The sequence below is a fragment of the Drosophila erecta genome, unplaced genomic scaffold (assembly GCF_003286155.1).
Source record: "Drosophila erecta strain 14021-0224.00,06,07 unplaced genomic scaffold, DereRS2 tig00000021-arrow-pilon, whole genome shotgun sequence".
Taxonomy (NCBI): domain Eukaryota; kingdom Metazoa; phylum Arthropoda; class Insecta; order Diptera; family Drosophilidae; genus Drosophila; species Drosophila erecta.
In genome coordinates this window covers 4,797,856-4,816,601 of record NW_020825198.1, presented here as the reverse complement: position 1 = coordinate 4,816,601, position 18,746 = coordinate 4,797,856, and the positions used below count along the sequence as shown (strand labels likewise).

Genomic DNA, 18,746 nt, shown 5'->3' with positions numbered 1-18,746 from the left:
TATTACTCCTTTTATGCAACTAAATATGTACACACAAGTAAATAGCCAAGGGGGTGCGAGTGTGTGTGATTGTTCGCCAGTGTGTGTTTACTTACTTTCGGTTAAGTGGACACTGTCACTGGCTTTCTTCTGGCAGCTAAGTGCACCGAGAAAAATTGGGATCACTTTGAAACAGCGTTTTTAATATTGTTTATACATGACTTATTTCAGAATATTAATGTTTTAATATTATATTATACAAAAAAGTAAGTAAAGTATCTCATTAAATATTTTTAAGGACCTATATTAATTTATTTATTACGTTCTTATTATCCTCGAAAATATCACAATCTCTAGCAGTGAGACGGCCCTTCTGCTCTTAAGTTTTTGGGCTATTAAGAGCCAGCCAATATCCTTCGGGGTCAAGAGTCCGCCATCCTGTGGCTTCGTCTGCGTCTTTCCACACAAGGACTCGTATATTGCTAGAACAAGTGCTGGGAAAATATTTGCGCGGCGTCATTCACTGAGTAAATGCAATTCATGGGACTCATAAATTGCAAATCGAGGTGGAAAATAACAAAAATAATTAACCAAGAAGTGGGATTTAAAGACAATAGCTTTTGATGCAAGATAAGCTTCCAGATAAAAGCTTCATACCAATTCTTATTCAGCTTTTGCAAACTGCTAAGTTTCCAAACGAAGGTCGTTGTCTAAGAAAACTTGAACTTACTACGCAGAAAAAGCCAAATGTAGATGGCGCTGCATCATAGACGCTGAAACGAAACTTAGGTAGATTTCTTCATGAGATTATAACATGGATTATTGGCCAAATTGCTTCCTCATTTACCCTCATTATATTTTCCGCTTGCCATTTCCATTTCCACTTCCCTTTTAAGCCCATAACAAAAACCTCTTCTGCAGTTATTACGCTTAATTTGGAAACATTTAATTACCATTAATTATATTTTTGTATAATTACATTTTCTGTTTTATTGTTACATTTATATGCTCATAGTGCATCATATATTATGCTTAGTAAAATCACGCAAATGTTTCATTAAAAATTGATGCCTTCATTTTTGTAACGTTGTAAAGAGAACGACGTGCTGGTTGGGGAAGTCGTTATTGCTTTTGCTGTATCCATGGCTATTGTTGCAATTAAATTCGGGCAGTTGATGATTTGGTTGGGTGATATTTTTTGCTATTGTCATCTTCCGCACTGCGATTTAATTAAAATTATAAACTCGCTTAGTTGGCATTAAATAACAAATAAAATAAATTCTACATGCGATTTATAAAAAAGTCAATTTTTTTTGTTTTTAATAATTCTCCACTCTTTTGTTTTTCATCCTCCTGGTGTATACACTTAGCAAAAATACGCATTACAAACTATTAGCAGTGTTGCCCTCAAGCGGGCGGGGGGCGGTAGGTGGAGGAGGACGAGGCGTGGTGTACACATTTAAAAACTAAGTATATCATTCGCACTCGATTTGAGAGAGGCGGAGCATTAGTGATCCATGCAAAGAGTAAAACATCCATTAGTCTCTGGACTTCCCACTTTATCTTAGTATCTAAACTGTCCCTTCTTCCCCCTCTCGTTGTGGTAAACTCTTAGTGGCGAGTAGCTCCCGTTTCCGTTTCCGTTAAGCGACGCTCCAGCGCCGTTTCCGTTTCCGGTTCCGTTACCAGCACCGTTTCCGGTTCCGGTATTGCCAAAGTTTTGCGATGCGGATCCAGAAATCAACTCCTCAGAGTGCTGTGGCTTGGCGGTGCATCGTGGGGCCAGGATCAGATTATAGATTCCGAAATAGACCACAGCCACAATGCAGGCCACAATAGCCAGCCATTGGTAGGTGCAGGACCAGTACTCTAGTTTCGGATCCCACTCATCGCGAGCTAATCCAATCAGAGCACCAAAGCCTTTGCCTGAAAAATCCATTAAGCGCATTGTTGAATTTATAAAATTCAGATCAACATGGAATATTTCGTCCAATACTTACCCAATCCAAAGAAGGCCAATACAGCGATTGCCTGTCCAGTAGCTGTCAATTTTCTTGGCATGGCATGACGCATGTACAGGATGATGGTAATCCAAATCAGACCAATTACAACCGGCTCAATGGCCTCCATGACGACAGTCAACCACTGGGTTTGGGCATCACTCAACGCCGTAAACCTAATGACATAGATGGCCAAGCCACCGATGAAGATATTCGAGTGCCCGCAGTACTCAATAAACTTGTCCACATTGAAGAAAAGAGCTAGGATGAGGATAAAGCCAGAATAGCACACGGCATTCACATCGGTGAAAGTCCAGGGAAGGTAGCTATGAATGCTGCTCCAGAAGGTGCCAAAAAGAATGGACACCAGTGTCAGCACCAAGATCTCGGGCGTATAGCGACGGATGGCGGACATGGGAACCACCAGCATTCCGGTCTTTGTGTGCCACCACCATTCCGGCGGACTGAGTGGCATCTGAGTGGCACAGAGTAGCACCACAGCACCCAAGACAAAGCTAACGATAAATATAATAAGAGCAACCAGGGCGGCATCATAATTGGGCTCGTTCTGGAAGAAGATCAGATCCAGCGGCGAGAAGAGCAGCACATAGCCAATGGCACCCCAAACATACTGGCGGCACACCTCTCCTCTTCCCTCGGAGGTCTCACGAACTGCGATCACGATTGCCGTGTTCAGCAGAGTCAGTGCAGCCATGGGAAAAATGTCTCCAATCAAGCGAATGGTCGTATAGCCCACGATGGTATCGTGGATACTGCCGGTGGTCTAGGGATAAATCAAAATATTCGAAAATATAAACATTTTATATGAATAAAAGCTATACTCACATTGGTGCACTCGCTGTCCGATAGCACACTCTTTTCGTGGTAGGGATTCACTACTTGGCATTCGATCATGGGCTTGCAGTTGCTGTCGTTCTGCGTGTATTGCTTGAAATCCTTCATGTAATTAACCTGCTCGACGGGAATGTGGCACTGGAAACCCTCTGTAAAAATAAGCCAAAAGTTACAAAAAGAACAAGTTAAAATGCTATAGTCGAGTTCCCCGACTATCAGATACCCGTTACTCAGCTGGTGAAAGTGCAAACGACAACTTTCAACAAACTTGCGCTACGTATATGTCTCTGGAAGCTGCATGCATTTTTTAATATTTTTGAATTTCTTCACTATCATACATCAGAAAAATTACAAAAAAAATTTTCAAAAAATTAATTTCAAAATTTGAATGCAGATTTTAAGATTATTGCGCCAGAAACATTTAGAGGTATACCACTTCAAAATCCGACTAAGATAAGTTGAGTTATGGAGTTTAGAACTTCAGCCTTGGGACGTTTTTTAATTTCTTTGATTTCTACAACATCATACATCAGAAAAATTAAAAAAAAATGAAAAAAAAATAAATTTCTAAATTTGAATGCAGTCTTTTAGAGAATCGCGCCAGAAACATTTAGAGGTATGCCACTTCAAAATCCGATAAAGATAAGTTGAGTTATGGAGTTTAGAACTTCAGATTTGGGTCATTTTTTAATTTCTTTGATTTCTACAACATCATACATCAGAAAAATTACAAAAAAAATGGAAAAAAAATAAATTTCTAAATTTGAATGCAGTCTTTTAGAGAATCGCGCCAGAAACATTTAGAGGTATGCCACTTCAAAATCTGATTAAGACAAGTGGAGTTATGGAGTTTAGAACTTCAGATTTGGGTCATTTTTTAATTTCTTTGATTTCTACAACATCATACATCAGAAAAATTACAAAAAAAAATGAAAAAAAAATAAATTTCTAAATTTGAATGCAGTCTTTTAGAGAATCGCGCCAGAAACATTTAGAGGTATGCCACTTCAAAATCCGATAAAGATAAGTTGAGTTATGGAGTTTAGAACTTCAGATTTGGGTCATTTTTTAATTTCTTTGATTTCTACAACATCATACATCAGAAAAATTACAAAAAAAATGGAAAAAAAATAAATTTCTAAATTTGAATGCAGTCTTTTAGAGAATCGCGCCAGAAACATTTAGAGGTATGCCACTTCAAAATCCGACTAAGATAAGTTGAGTTATGGAGTTTAGAACTTCAGCCTTGGGACGTTTTTTAATTTCTTTGATTTCTACAACATCATACATCAGAAAAATTAAAAAAAAATGGAAAAAAAATAAATTTCTAAATTTGAATGCAGTCTTTTAGAGAATCGCGCCAGAAACATTTAGAGGTATGCCACTTCAAAATCCGATAAAGATAAGTTGAGTTATGGAGTTTAGAACTTCAGATTTGGGTCATTTTTTAATTTCTTTGATTTCTACAACATCATACATCAGAAAAATTACAAAAAAATGGAAAAAAAATAAATTTCTAAATTTGAATGCAGTCTTTTAGAGAATCGCGCCAGAAACATTTAGAGGTATGCCACTTCAAAATCTGATTAAGACAAGTGGAGTTATGGAGTTTAGAACTTCAGATTTGGGTCATTTTTTAATTTCTTTGATTTCTACAATATCATACATCAGAAAAATTACAAAAAAATTTAAAAAAAATAAATTTCTAAATTTGAATGCAGTCTTTTAGAGAATCGCGCCAGAAACATTTAGAGGTATGCCACTTCAAAATCCGATAAAGATAAGTTGAGTTATGGAGTTTAGAACTTCAGCCTTAGGACATATTTAATATTTTGGAATTTCTTCACTATCATACATCAGAAAAATTACAAAAAAATGAAAAAAAAATAAATTTCTAAATTTGAATGCAGTCTTTTAGAGAATCGCGCCAGAAACATTTAGAGGTGTGCCACTTCAAAATCCGATAAAGATAAGTTGAGTTATGGAGTTTAGAACTTCAGATTTGGGTCATTTTTTAATTTCTTTGATTTCTACAACATCATACATCAGAAAAATTACAAAAAAATTAAAAAAAAATAAATTTCTAAATTTGAATGCAGTCTTTTAGAGAATCGCGCCAGAAACATTTAGAGGTATGCCACTTCAAAATCTGATTAAGACAAGTGGAGTTATGGCGTTTAGAACTTCAGATTTGGGTCATTTTTTAATTTCTTTGATTTCAACAACATCATACATCAGAAAAATGACAAAAAAATTAAAAAAAAATACATTTTTAAATTTGAATGCAGATTTTTAGAGAATCGCGCCAGAAACATTTATAGGTATGCCACTTCAAAATCTGATTAGGACAAGTGGAGTTATGGCGTTTAGAACTTCAGATTTGGGTCATTTTTTAATTTCTTTGATTTCTACAACATATTACATCAGAAAAATGACAAAAAAATTAAAAAAAAATAAATTTTTAAATTTGAATGCAGATTTTTAGAGAATCGCGCCAGAAACATTTAGAGGTATGCCACTTCAAAATCTGATTAAGAGAAGTGGAGTTATGGCGTTTAGAACTTCAGATTTGGGTCATTTTTTAATTTCTTTGATTTCTACAACATCATACATCAGAAAAATGACAAAAAAATTAAAAAAAAATAAATTTTTAAATTTGAATGCAGATTTTTAGAGAATCGCGCCAGAAACATTTAGAGGTATGCCACTTCAAAATCTGATTTAGACAAGTGGAGTTATGGCGTTTAGAACTTCAGATTTGGGTCATTTTTTAAACCTTTGATTTCTACAACATCATACATCAGAAAAATGACAAAAAAATTAAAAAAAAAATACATTTTTAAATTTGAATGCAGATTTTTAGAGAATCGCGCCAGAAACATTTAGAGGTATGCCACTTCAAAATCTGATTAAGACAAGTGGAGTTATGGAGTTTAAAACTTTAGCCTTAGGACATTTTTTAATTTTTTTGAATTTCTACATTTAATATCCAAAAAATTGCTTTGGGACTTTTTTTTAATTTTTTTGAAAATGTGTCCGTGGCAGATTTGGGCGGGGGGTGTGCGTTAGAGTGGGCGTGGCAACATTTGGAAGCTGCATGCTTAATCTCATCATTCTGGCTTTTATAGTTCCTGAGATCGAGGCGTTCATACGGACGGTCATGACCAGTTCGATTCGCTATTGATCAAGAATATATATACGGAAACGCTTCCTTCTGCATGTTACCTACTTTTCAACGAATCTAGTATACCCTTTTACTCTACGAGTAACGAGTATAATTATACAAATATTTAAATTATCTACACACCAAGTGGATATTGGCACCATCCTTCGTAGTCATCGTAGTGCTCCTCCTGACTGATCGCTGAACCCATGAGGGCATCCATCACCACACTGGTGGTGTCCTCAGTGTAGGCGTGGCAGTGCTTCACCACATCCTTGCCGTTCTGGTTTCGCTGTGTAAGGCAGACATGGGGGGGCTGGACGTACACCTTGGTGGGGGGTTTCTTGACCTGTCTGATGGACCGATGCAGAGGAACCTCGCCACTAATGGCCTCCACACCAGCACTATCCGCCGGATCCGAGCTCTCCAAGTCCCTCCGGGTGCGCAAGCTCTCGGTTACCGCCGTACTGCCCTCATCCTCGTAGTCGAACTCGGAACTCTGCTCTGTGGAAGGAGCCACTGTGGGAACCTCAGCCAACCAAGCCACATAGAGTGGCTCATAGAGCTTGGGATTCTGGCAACTGTAGGTGCAGCGCGACAGGTTGATTTTGCCCTCCTTCTGATCCCACCGGCTGCAACTGGAGTTCAAGCCGCAGCGCTCCTGGAACAAGAATCCTCCAGTTTCATCGCAGCCAAAGCTGACCAGTGGCTCGCGGATTTCTCCTCTTCGAGTGACTTCCGGCACGGCGAACAGAAAGGCATATATGAAGGCCGAGAGCAGCAGAAAGACGGCAGTTAGCACTCGTAGTGTCTTTCCAAAAGTATTCGGGTTCTTGGCAGCCAATCGATCAGCCCAGGGACCAACGATCAAAGGGCCCAAAATGGAGACAAATGGCGCCAAGATGGTAATGGTTCGGTATTCCGAGAAGTTTAGTCCCAGCAACAGGGGCTTGGTGGCATGCAAAACATGCAAGGCTGTGAGACCTGCATTGTAAAATAAAAATTTTGTGGTAATTAGGGGTTTTTAAATATAGTAACTATAGGAAATATAGTACAGTACTCACCGGTTATGACGAAGAACACAACAAACTTGAGCGAGATCAACGTCTTGTTGACACGCGGCTTGCGCTCCGCAATGAAACCCATTTCCTCGATTTCGGTTACTACAAACTATCTATGTAAAATCTCAGTTATTAAGCCACCTTTCGGGGTCTTCGTTCTTCCTGTTCGATTTCCTCTTGGTTTCGTGGGGACTCAGTTGCTCATGTTAGACTCGCTGGGTTCTGGAAAGGAAAAGAAAAGAAACCAAGTTAGTAAAAATGCTAAAGCAAGAATGTGAAATTTTCTACATTTTCCGAATGGGAGGAGGCAACAAAATATATAAAGACATTGAAATGCTAGAGCCACACGCAACCACAAAAGTCACACACACGCACACACCGATGTGTAAACAACACCAACTGTAACCACATAAACAGTAAGATATCGGAGGCTGGAAAAACTATTTATGCACCCGGTGGAATAGCACACATGATGCTCCTCTGCCCAATTGTGGGCACATCAAAAACCAATCAAGCCATTTGATGCCACCCATCGATGGTAATCGGTGGGCAAACACAACATTTTGAAAATCATTCGCCAAGCTCCCTGTTACAAATATAAATATATACGTGTCACAATGGGGTGTCAAACATAAACAAGTGTCAATAGGCAATAGGCCGCCGTCGACATTCATAACACACATACGCACCATGGCGCAGCAGCAACATAACTAAAATAAACGAGTAATTGAACACATTGACAATGGCAAAACAGTAATGAAATATATATTGCGCCTGCCCTAGACATAAATTTAAATTAACTGTCAACGAAACTGTCATTGGCACATAGCTTTAGTCATCAGCAAACTATTTGCTTAAGATTATGATTATAAAAAGGCTGCTGATATAACATATGTAAACGGTTGTAGTCAACAAGATACAACTTCAGCAATACCTTAGATATTTTATTTCAATGTTAAGCTATGATATACTGTCTGTTTATATAGATATAAAGTGGAAGTAGGATTTATTGTGCGCACTTTTGGATCATAGTTGGGCCATTTCACTGACCCCTTCTGTGTGCTTAATGCATCCACTAGACAGTGCGTTAAACCCCCTTGACAAGTAAATTGCTTGATAATAACTAAAACGCATGTGTCGAGCAAGAAGCTTACTCCTTCGTCTTTCGCCGTCTGAATTGCAATTGCAAGATGACACTTAAAGTGAGCTCTGTTCCTCAACATTGACAATGGGACTCTGGAAGAAAAGGAAAGGAAAGGAAAGTGCCAGACGCTTATCGTCATAATTTCCCATTGCGCAGCTCCCAGAGCGAGAACTTGGATGGCAAGAAACGAGATTTAAGTAGTTTGTGGCAAAACCGGTTGTTTGGCTTGTCGTCTAGGCAAATTACATCACCCCAAGCAAAATAAGCGAAGCATTTGACTGACTCTGCGTGAGATCTACGCCCCCCAAAAGATAAAAGTCCGCAATTACCCAACCCAAACGGAAGAAGGTCGAGCAGATGGGCAGATCCATCTACCATCTGCGAAATCTCACAGAAACCACCAGCTAATTGAACAAATCACAATCACTCCAAGGTCTGATTTACACACAGTTTGTAAACATTCAGGCTCTTAATACCACAACGCCGCTAGGGTCAATCAATAATGTAAAATACGATAGCCTTGCCAAAGGTCAGGCCGAATGCAAACAACTTGATAAGTAAACACAGAGTTCAGACAATGACTCATATAGAAACAGTCTATAATCTTTCAAAAATAGATGAACTCAAATCTGTGCGCTATCAGTTTTTTGACAGCAACAAATTGGTGTTACACGAAGTAATATTGTAAATATTACCGGCTTATCTCAGCATCAGCATTGAATTTAACCGGAGGTACGAAAAAAGGTCAACTCCCCAAACAAAAGCCAGCAAACTAGCAACGCATGACGTAAGCCAAATAGTAACAAATACAATACGAGAGCAGCTATAAAAACTGTCGCTGGGTTTGAGACCAAAATTCAAATTAGTAAGCCAACAGCCAACAGCCAGCAGCAAATAAAAAAAATGTAGCTTCAGTTTCAACTTAATGACAAAACGCCCCGCACGCACACACCCAAAATTGAAAGCAGTGAGAAGAAACCGAAAACCCCAAACAAAACCATCCAACTGGGGGCTCCACCACCTGGACTACCAGTGATTGCCCCACATGGGCACTACGTATGACATGGTGCGCTTATTTATGACCTTTGGTAAACTTTGGCCGGCGCTAGCCCAGAAATTCGACAAAAGGTAAGCAGGAACAGAGGAAAATGGCTGGCCTTTTCCAATTGCGTGTTTGGATAGTTCGGGATCGGAGGAGAGGTGCCAGTCCAAGGAACCTATTCGAGGGCCTCGCATCCATGGGCATTTGACAATTAACCGGACGAGTGTGTAGTTATGTCTGTCCAGGCGACGAACATTTCTACTCATTCCACTTTTATGCTTGCAACATAAGTCATACGTTAGCTTCGTTAATCCATTTTAGTAGCTTGCGCACTGAACTTGATTGATAATTTTATCTCACGGTTGTCCAAATATATAGATATAAATATATCCTATTGAAATTGTTGATACCTAATCAAAGAATATTATATAGAACACTACAATAGTTGCCATTAGTGACAGTACTACAATGTTCTGGCGCAATTTGATAGTTGACTTCAGTCATAAAGTTAAGATTAAATCGCAGTAACTAGTAAAATATGTGCTGCTGCGTAATATTTATCCTAATCTTCTTGAAACTCCCAAGTTTGCTTACGCAATCGACGGCTTTGCCGCCTGAGCAAATTATCCGAGTTTTCTTTTCGGTTTTCGCCACACGCCCGCTTGCAACTTTTCCGCTTGGGTGGCGCCTCCGACTTTTGTTTTTCAGCCGCCAAATGAAAACCAACTGTGAGAACTCTGCGTGCATGTGGACTTACTTTGTACTTTTTGTTGGAGCAACCTAATGGCGTCGCCAGTGGTTCGGTAATTATGTACGAATGTGCGAGTAGGTAGGCCTCCGAAAATAGAAATTTAATTACAAGCTACAACAATCAGCATGACCCTCTATAATGTCGCCGCTGTTTTATCAGTTGTCAAGTAAATCACTCTGTAAATGTCAATTACTGATGGGGCCAAAGCCAGCGAACAGAAATCAAAGACAATGAGGTAATATATTTGCACATGCCCCATGCAAATTGGCTGCTTTTCAGTTTGCATTTGCTTGTTTCCTTTATTATTTTCGCATTGTTTGCCCAACGATTTTAACACCTTAACGGACAGCTGGAAACACAAGTTTCCGCGCTGGCCAGTATTTCTTCTTGAGTGCAATATTTGGCCACAAAGTTGCGCCTGCCCATTGCATATCTCAGCAGACATTGTGGGTCAATTGGTTTTTATATAGATTTTGTCTTCTTTTTTGGATTTTTGGATTTCAGTGTTCAGACAGCGCGCCGCCCGCTTAATTATGCGTAACACGACTACAGAAAATGGGAAAACTAGAAAAGCCGCCACAAAGGCCGCTTGCATTTAGTTAAATTTATGAATGGATGCATGGGGCCTGTGCCGGCTTTAATTAACATTTAAAATGCATAAATTGTGCGACCATTCGAACTGTGTCAACAATTTGGCTCCGAACATGGGCGGCGAGTGCCTACGTGTGGGCTGACGACTATTGCCGCGGCAAGTGCAACGTCATTGAAGGTCTAGACTCTCGAAAAGCTCCAAATGAAAGTAAGAAATATTTATTGGCCATCTTTCATAGCCTTTCTCTGGACCTATGCCAGATCTTTCGGCCAGTCAATGCACCTTAAATGTTTTCATTTCGGTTTCTATCGAGCATTGAGTATCGAATGGTGGATTTGCTCATTTACAGACACTTGCCTTTTGACATTTAGCCAGCATAAATTTCGAAATACGCAAATTAGTTTCGGTAGCTATAAGTAGCCACTCGCACATATTTATCGATTGTCTACGCTATTTTGATTTGGCATTTTTACCTGATTTCCTCGTTTTATTGTGCATTTAATTGGGACTCTTCCATTTGTTTACAAGCCAGTCACGTAGCGAGGTTCTGGTTCAATTTCTGTGTTACTTTTCCATCGCAACGACCTACACTCGTAGACCCACACATTCGAAGCTCTATAGTTGAATGAACGTACGCCTAATCAATTGGGTAGTTATAGAGTATGGTGTATATAGTGACTTATTGATGAATGCGTCGCGGAGTTTTTGAGGTGAGGCTACATCACATCGCAAACCTTGGTGGTAGTTTATAAGGCACACTTCCGTTAGGGCTTTCGGTTAATGATATTGTGCAATATTCATTGTTTTCGTGTGAGGTCTTTGTGAATGCGAGATTTACATTGGCACTGCCAATCCCAGTAAGCCGTGCTTTATGATTATGGAAATGGCGTAAAGACATTTTCCTGACTCACAATCGTGTGTTGACAACTTGTCTGGAATGCTGCCAGCTCAAATTGGCTTTGACTTTACACGGGATAACCAACAATCACAAATGCAAAACAATATATTACAAATTATTATTCTTGAAATCTTTTCATAGATACTAGCCCCTTTTAATTCGATAATATATATAAAAAAAAAGAAAAAGCAATCCAAAAAAATATTTCGATTAAATTAGAGGTGCCTGTAGTCCAGTGTTAAGGTGCATTTCAATGCATAGATACATCAAACCTATTTATAGTCATTCTACCCACTTGCCTTTGAGGAAATTACAATCTACTTAGCAGCTCTCAACCGCCCGAAATGCACTTAAAAACGCATTTCCATTAACGGAACAACAAGGCTCCCCCGAGGAGCCATTTGGATACTTGGCCACGCCCCTAACAATGTGATACACGCAATCTAGACCATACATTCCCATTCGATCCCCTTCCCGTGGTGCACCTCATGTATGTGTATGTCTATATGGTGTATATGCTGGCTCGTGCTCGCTGTCTAATTAATTAAGCTACGGAAATTGGGTCAAAACACAGGCAAGTGCATTGGGTGGGCACAGTGACCCGACCCTCCGAGATCTTCATGCTTTCCGGATTCGTATTATTTCCTAGAGGCCAAGCAAGAATTTATGCGCAAATGTAAAGCCAGTGGAGCCCATGATTGAGCAATTTATAGAGCAGCCACACGCAAGTCACAGTTCCCCGGGGCCAACGGGGAAAACACTAGAGCAGTTCCAAAATTCTGGCGAGGAAGGGGAGGCTAAGCTATGCAGATGAAGAAATCCAGTGGAGAAATAATTTCCACTGGTTTATGGCGAAAATTCTCTCAATTAGTGCGAGACACAAAAATAGAAAATCTTTCTTTGCTCGGCGGGCAGCAAAAAAACGAAATTCATAAATATTTCAGCCTAGCATGAATTTATTGTTGTTTATATTTGTATTTAGCATCTAGTTTCAATATGGACCACAAACCTCAATTTTATGCCAAAAATAATCAAACAGTTTGCAGTAATAAAATGGAATTGTGATAAAAATTTCATCAATATGAACTATTTTGTAGGATTTCCCACAATTGTTTTTCCAAAATTTCAAATGTGCAGTTATTATAAGCAAGATAGAAACACAAACATCAAAGTCTCCCGCTTCCAGACATTTTTATTGTTTATTTTTTAGGCCACACAATGTGGGGAATCCAAGCCACATTTACACTTTCAGGTAAACCAATTTGAAAATCAATTTCTTGTTTAGATTTTCTGATGATCGCTGGAGGCCAGCCAGCACTTGAATGCAAATGGGCCGGCCGGCCGCAGCTTGCAACTTGTTGCCTGCTCATGCATTTTTGTTTACAGCACTTGTTTCTCGACTGATTTCCCCCGTCGACGCAATCAGCTGTCGGCCAAACTGGCCAGCAAAGTTGGGTGGTTGGACATCCAACCGTGCAAAAAGAAATGCTCATCTGATGCTGCTCCAACTGGCGGTGATGCAAGCCCCATTAAACTGTCAAAAACTTTTGTCAGCTTCAATTTGTAGGTGTCGTGACCCCAGAGACAGCGAAATAAAACGATCTCGCGTCTGGGTTTCTCTAGAGATATTTGGAGCAATGGCTCGATGACATCATCTGCTTGCTTTGACGCAATATTTTTCGGTGCGATCTATATTTAAAAACTTTTTAGCACTCGGAACGCAGAATAAGAATGGGAGAGGGGACGACATCTTAAAGCTATATTTGATTCACCCATCACTGTGTTAATTTACTTATCAAAAAGAACGTGCGAGCCTAGGGCTTTCAACGGAATAACAAAGAAAAATATATATTTTTCTCTTTAAAAGCGCAAAAAAACAGAGTGACAAATATATATTTATACCTCATTGAACAATTACAATTTTTTACGAAACAAAAACCTAATGAAATCATGCCAGAAAGTTTTGATAAGCTGACTTGGGGCCACGAGGGAGGTGCATGCCTTTCAGATTTTCTAAATCAATTTTCCAGCATGGGGCAAATTATGATATCATGCCTCATAAATTGCTGACTCAATGTATGAGATATTTGCATTTAACCTTGCGATTTCCCATGCATTTGAAACGCGTCAGTGCAGCGTGAAAATATTTCAACTTTCGAACCTTTTTGAAATAGTTTTGCCAGTTTTTTCCATTGCGACATGGAATTTGAGCTTAATTGAATTGTAATTGCAGTGGCTTCAGTTTGGCTATCAATTAATTATTTAGCCTGCCAATTGCCGTTATCCGAAAAGAGAATTAAAGTGACGGCGCCGACAATTGAGACATCACTGTGGCGCAGTCGCAATGTGGGGCCTCCAAAAACGTATGTTAACCTGCGAGCTTACCAATTTTGGAGCTGGGATCCAAAGTCAGGGCTGCCCAGTGGTGTCGAGGATCTTTGTCCAACCAAGTCACGCATTGCAGACATTTCCTCAAGACTTGATTTCCAATTCAATGACAGCAAATGCAATTCTGGAAACCGGCCCCCAAGAGCGCCAGCAAGAGCGTCCGCAAAAGGAGATACATAGATACATTTGTAGCTACAAGTTGGCTTTGACGTTGGCCTGTCATTCAAGCGGCAGATACCCAGATACTCTGCTCATACTGATGCTCGTAAACAGGAAAACATTTCCTCGAATGCAGCATTAACTTGAGCATGTTCTCGATTGGTTCACAACATTTCCTTTGTCTGTCCCTCGACAACCGAACACCAGAGACAAAAAATACAAAAGACTTAGCAAATCCCTTTTTATGTGGCGTGGGCAGTTTTCGACTTGCCTGACAATGGCGCCGTCTGACATTGAATTCGCTGGCACTTAACTGCCTTACTCAGTAGAGTAATGTTTGCTGGCCCAAACGCGCTGTCTTGGTCGCCAGAAATCAAAACAGAGCCAACACAAGTTTGCCCTAGTTTCGTTGGTCCGCCAAAATAGTGGTGCGTCATAAATAAAAACAAACAGAACAGCGCAGCTACTGTAAATGCTTGGGGGTCCATGACAGTTGCCGAAATAGCCTGAAAGTATCTTGCTCTCTGCGAATGTACAAATATATACGTATATCTTGTGGTATATATCTTTGAGACAGCCTGAAGGAGGCGTCGCTGTCTCTGAGTCATTCGACACACATAACGAAATATGTTTGGGCACTATATAAACTTACAAGACTTTGGTTTGTGGACAGTGAAATTAGGATTAGTTCTACAGATACGGTCAAGTTTTGTGACCTATATAAGTACTGAACATGGTGACATTTCCCTGATTTTAACATTTTCCCCATAGCTCACATATACATATTTCCTCAAAAGAGGGGAAACTATTTATATAATTTCAAGGCCACCAAAATTTTAAATATTTATTTGTTCCAGTTCTGTGACATAAGGCCCTGTAAGTAAACCAACTTCTCCAACACAAACAATTCAACGATCCAAAGATAACAATCGAAATTTAAATGTTTACTTCCCTTTTCATTATTTTTATTCATTCTTTCGAGATTATTTTAGTCTCCATGGAATCGATTATTTGCACACATGCCTTTTATATATAAAAACATAACCCACTGAAAGTATCCGCACCAGATGTGCGAATGGATAAGCTCAATATGTCGACAGTAGATCCCACAACATATACTCGAATACACAAATGTAATTTCAAATTGTGGAAAAATCAGCACTGAATGCGTTTAGCTAACATAATTTCGATACGAGAGCAAATTTAGCGACTGCCCAGCGGAGAGATCTTCGAAAAAGATCATGATGAGGTTATCGCTGATGACGGCAAAATGATGTCATATGCGGCGGACACACTCGAATGCCTTATATCTAAAGCTTGTTTTGGGTTTTGTGTTTCAAATTAAACCCATACCAATAAATGTAGGTACCGCCTATATATACAAGTATGTTATATAGTTTATATGCTTCATTCCGGACTCCCCTGGCCCATCAATGGGCTTTTTGTGTTGGTGTATAGCCCCATTGTTTGCCATTAGAATGTCTTGTCTGCCGGTTTAAGCCCCGAAGTTGTTTGTCGGGTTTTTGTTTTTGCCTGCGAAGATCGACTGCGTTGCTTTCTGCAAAATTCAAGTTCAAGCCAAAAGCGATGCGGGTGTATGTTTTCGTTATTTTTCTTTTGTGTACTCGTATACAACGAAATATTGGCAAGGTGGAGATATCTTGAAGTTTCTACGATTTCTTAGGGTGGTTCTCTAACCTTTTCTAAGGGTGGTTCCCGGCACATTCTGCCTTTTCTGGGGTGGTTTCCTGCCTCTTCTAACGACGCTTCTTGGCCCCCTTTTTGGCGTAGATTTCATTTTTGGCTTGATTGACGGCAACGCCCGGCGTGTTTTAATGCCTATTTCCTTCTTTTATTGCAACGGGGTGGATGTTATTATTTACGTTTTGCCTACCGGCATTTGTTCCACCCTATCGGTATTTTTTACCAAGTCCCACACGCATAACTTTGCTACTTTTGGGCTACTTAAGGGTAACTTGGGGTGATGATAAATTGCTTAATTTATTGATAGATCATGAAATATGTCCATATATCTGGGTCAAGAAAATTGTAAGGCTTTCCATACATTAAAGAAGCATATTTTATTCCTCGCATAAATTGACAGAGCCATGATTTTGAAATTTGATATGCTACTTTCATACTGCACATTTAAATTTATATATTTATTTTCAAATTAGAAATGTGTTCATTGTGATTTTGGTGTACTCAAAATACGAAGAGAGACAAAATATTTGATAACCAAACGACGCGAGTTAATTAAATTAAAGACTAAATTGGGTAATTGCTTTTTTAAGACCATTTAGGGAAATACCTTTCCAATGACTTGGTCGCTGAACGCATAAACCTATTTAGCAACTATTAGGTCATTCCCATAAAAAGAAAACTCAAAAGAGGCCCGTCAGCCACTGGAAACGTCATAAATAGAAATAGAAAAAAAGTGCAATTGCGGCTCGCTAAAAAGAAAACGCAACAGATGCAACATAGTAAGTGGAAACGATGCCGACGTCATGGGTGGAAAATAAAAATGTCAATAAAAATTACGGCAAATTGCTTGATACCCCGCACCCACACCCCCAGTCCACGGGCATTAGGGGGCGGCAACTGGTCACACGCAGAGTCCTTTGTGGGTCCTTTTGTTGTAGTTACCAAGGTTACTATTCCTGGTGTCCTGGCGTCAATTGAGCGCCTGGCTGATTAAATTACCCGACTGCACACTGTGGGCAAACTAACAAAAGGACATTGGAGTGGGTCGGCATTGCATAGTGCATTAAGCAATTGTCTTTTTTATGTGGGCCATATATATGCCATGGCCATGTCGCCAGGCAGTCTCAGCGTCAGTGAGTCGCCGCGAAAATTGCATTTTTCAATGGGTGAGCGAAGGAAGTTTGTCCCCACAATTTCATCGATTTTCTCTGCTCCGCGCTGATGATGATTTCATTCGCAGACCCCAAATCCTTCGAGGCAAATGCAACACGTGACCGAGGGCAAACGAAGTCCTTGCTGGAAGTCGAACGAAGTCGTCCTCCATTTGTGGTTAGTAAGTCACTTCATTTTCGCTTTTAATTTCGTCTTTTGGCTGCCTACGGTGACCGCAGAAGCCGCCAAACCAGATGACATCACAATTTTGTGAGTGGGTTTTGTGTGCGAAATGATTGATGAGTAAGCTTTAGGGAAGGTTTTACCGAGGACATGGGCAGGATTACCCATAATATGGTTTATAATTAAGCAACGCATTTCAAATATTAAAAAAATGACAAAGCTGCAGATCTGACTTAAAAATAAAACTTAAAAAGCAGCCAGCAAATACATTTTTTAATTAAAAAAAATGATTTATAAGTTTTAGCTTTTATAAAATAATTTTTAAAAAAAATCCTGTAACGTTTTCCGGCCAGAAGACCATTTTCCAATTTAAGGCAATAATTTACATGCAAATTCACTTTCAATGGTCATCAATTCCATAGCAAAATGCATATGGAATATATAATAACTTGTAATGTATTTGCTTGACTGCCATAAGCGTTAGCCGAAAATCGATTAATAATGTTTCCGTTCTTATGGCACTTGCTTTGGCAAATTATTCAGTCAATGACCAAATCGTAGCTTCTTGTTTGTTATGGGTTCATTACTTGCTATTTATGTATTCTCCATTAACCAAAAGCCCACACTGTCAATCGCACAAGTAGAGTAACACCACAAGCACTTGTCGTCGGGGAAAATACGAAATCGAATTTGATTGTATTCTTAATTCGCTTTCTATCTTTTTATTTTCAAATTAAATGAGAATATTTCAAATTCAACACTGGCTGGCACAAGAATAACAGGCGACACTGCCAAGCTAAACGCGCAGCGATTTCTAAAAACGAGCAGTGACTACGAAAATAAGTTTTTCGAAAAAACCAAAGAAGCAGAGGGAAACACACTAATATGCTATGTATAAGTAGCTAATAGAGGAAAACACACCGAAAAGCGCGCGTCGCGCGATTGTCTCAAATAAAAACTACTTTGTTTCTATTTGATATGTATTTTTTGTGTTTTGGCGGCAGCTGCCAGAAGTCAAAGAAGCTCCCGGCGTGGGTGAGTTCGAGGCACGGTTTCGATATATATTTTCCCAACTGGCAATCCGCGTGCGCGTCCAAACGCCTCGCCGTTCGAAAGAAAACTAAACGGGCAACAGCGGCAAAAAACCGGAAAGCATTCAGAGCCAGCTGTTTCGGCCACCCTACCCAATTTCCCCCATGCGGGGACGCGACTGTGACTTAAGAGTCGTTGGAAAAATAGCGTTGCATACTTTTCAGCGGCCGGCGTCTATGATTACCCCTGTATTTGTGTTACGATTTCTGTTTGGCTCTCGCCAAGATTTTCCCGTCTAACGAAATGCTTTCCGCTTTTTTCGGCCGTCTGGAATTTTCAACCCTTAGGGCTGTTCACACTCGCACAGAAACACCCCCGCAATGGGGAATCCTCGGCGGCACTAGGCGGATAGACACACGTGCATTGTTGCTGAGGGTGTTTTAGTCTGGCTGATATGCATATGGGACTTGGCTACAGACGCTACATACCGTTTCCTTAATGAACTAGGAAATATTGACCTAATATGCATAACTAAAAGGTCCTTAATTCGTTGTCAACATGGGGCGGACACGCTGAATAAATAACAATATTATGTTCATGATTGCTTTTGGTAGATTTTAATTGACTTTTACTGTCTGCTACA

General features: G+C 39.8%; 1 protein-coding gene across 4 annotated transcripts; it reads right to left on the bottom strand.

The window, feature by feature from the left end:
* Positions 1-890: 890 nt before the first annotated feature.
* Positions 891-18,204, bottom strand: LOC6544950. 4 transcript variants are annotated; one of them, XM_001971508.3, is made up of 6 exons: positions 17,993-18,204; positions 7,062-7,280; positions 6,142-6,981; positions 2,826-2,983; positions 1,980-2,763; positions 891-1,905 (listed from the first exon to the last, which is right to left on the bottom strand). In XM_001971508.3, exons 2-6 carry the CDS (start codon positions 7,141-7,143, stop codon positions 1,544-1,546), a joined length of 2,226 nt encoding a protein of 741 aa, XP_001971544.1. In that variant the 5' UTR covers positions 7,144-7,280; positions 17,993-18,204; the 3' UTR covers positions 891-1,543. The 4 variants fall into 4 exon arrangements, with proteins under 4 accessions (XP_001971544.1, XP_026833031.1, XP_026833032.1 ...); XM_026977230.1 differs by lacking the exon at positions 17,993-18,204 and adding an exon at positions 17,659-17,957; XM_026977231.1 differs by lacking the exon at positions 17,993-18,204 and adding an exon at positions 13,871-13,904.
* Positions 18,205-18,746: the final 542 nt, after the last annotated feature.

Excerpts from the sequence above, each read along its gene's own strand:
- LOC6544950 (XM_001971508.3), bottom strand. The coding sequence starts at position 7,143 with ATGGGTTTCATTGCGGAGCGCAAGCCGCGTGTCAACAAGACGTTGATC. Across the intron at positions 2,984-6,141 it reads ATGGTGCCAATATCCACTTG|AGGGTTTCCAGTGCCACATT; the intron begins GTGTGTAGATAA and ends TTATTTTTACAG. Across the intron at positions 2,764-2,825 it reads CGGACAGCGAGTGCACCAAT|ACCACCGGCAGTATCCACGA; the intron begins GTGAGTATAGCT and ends ATTTATCCCTAG.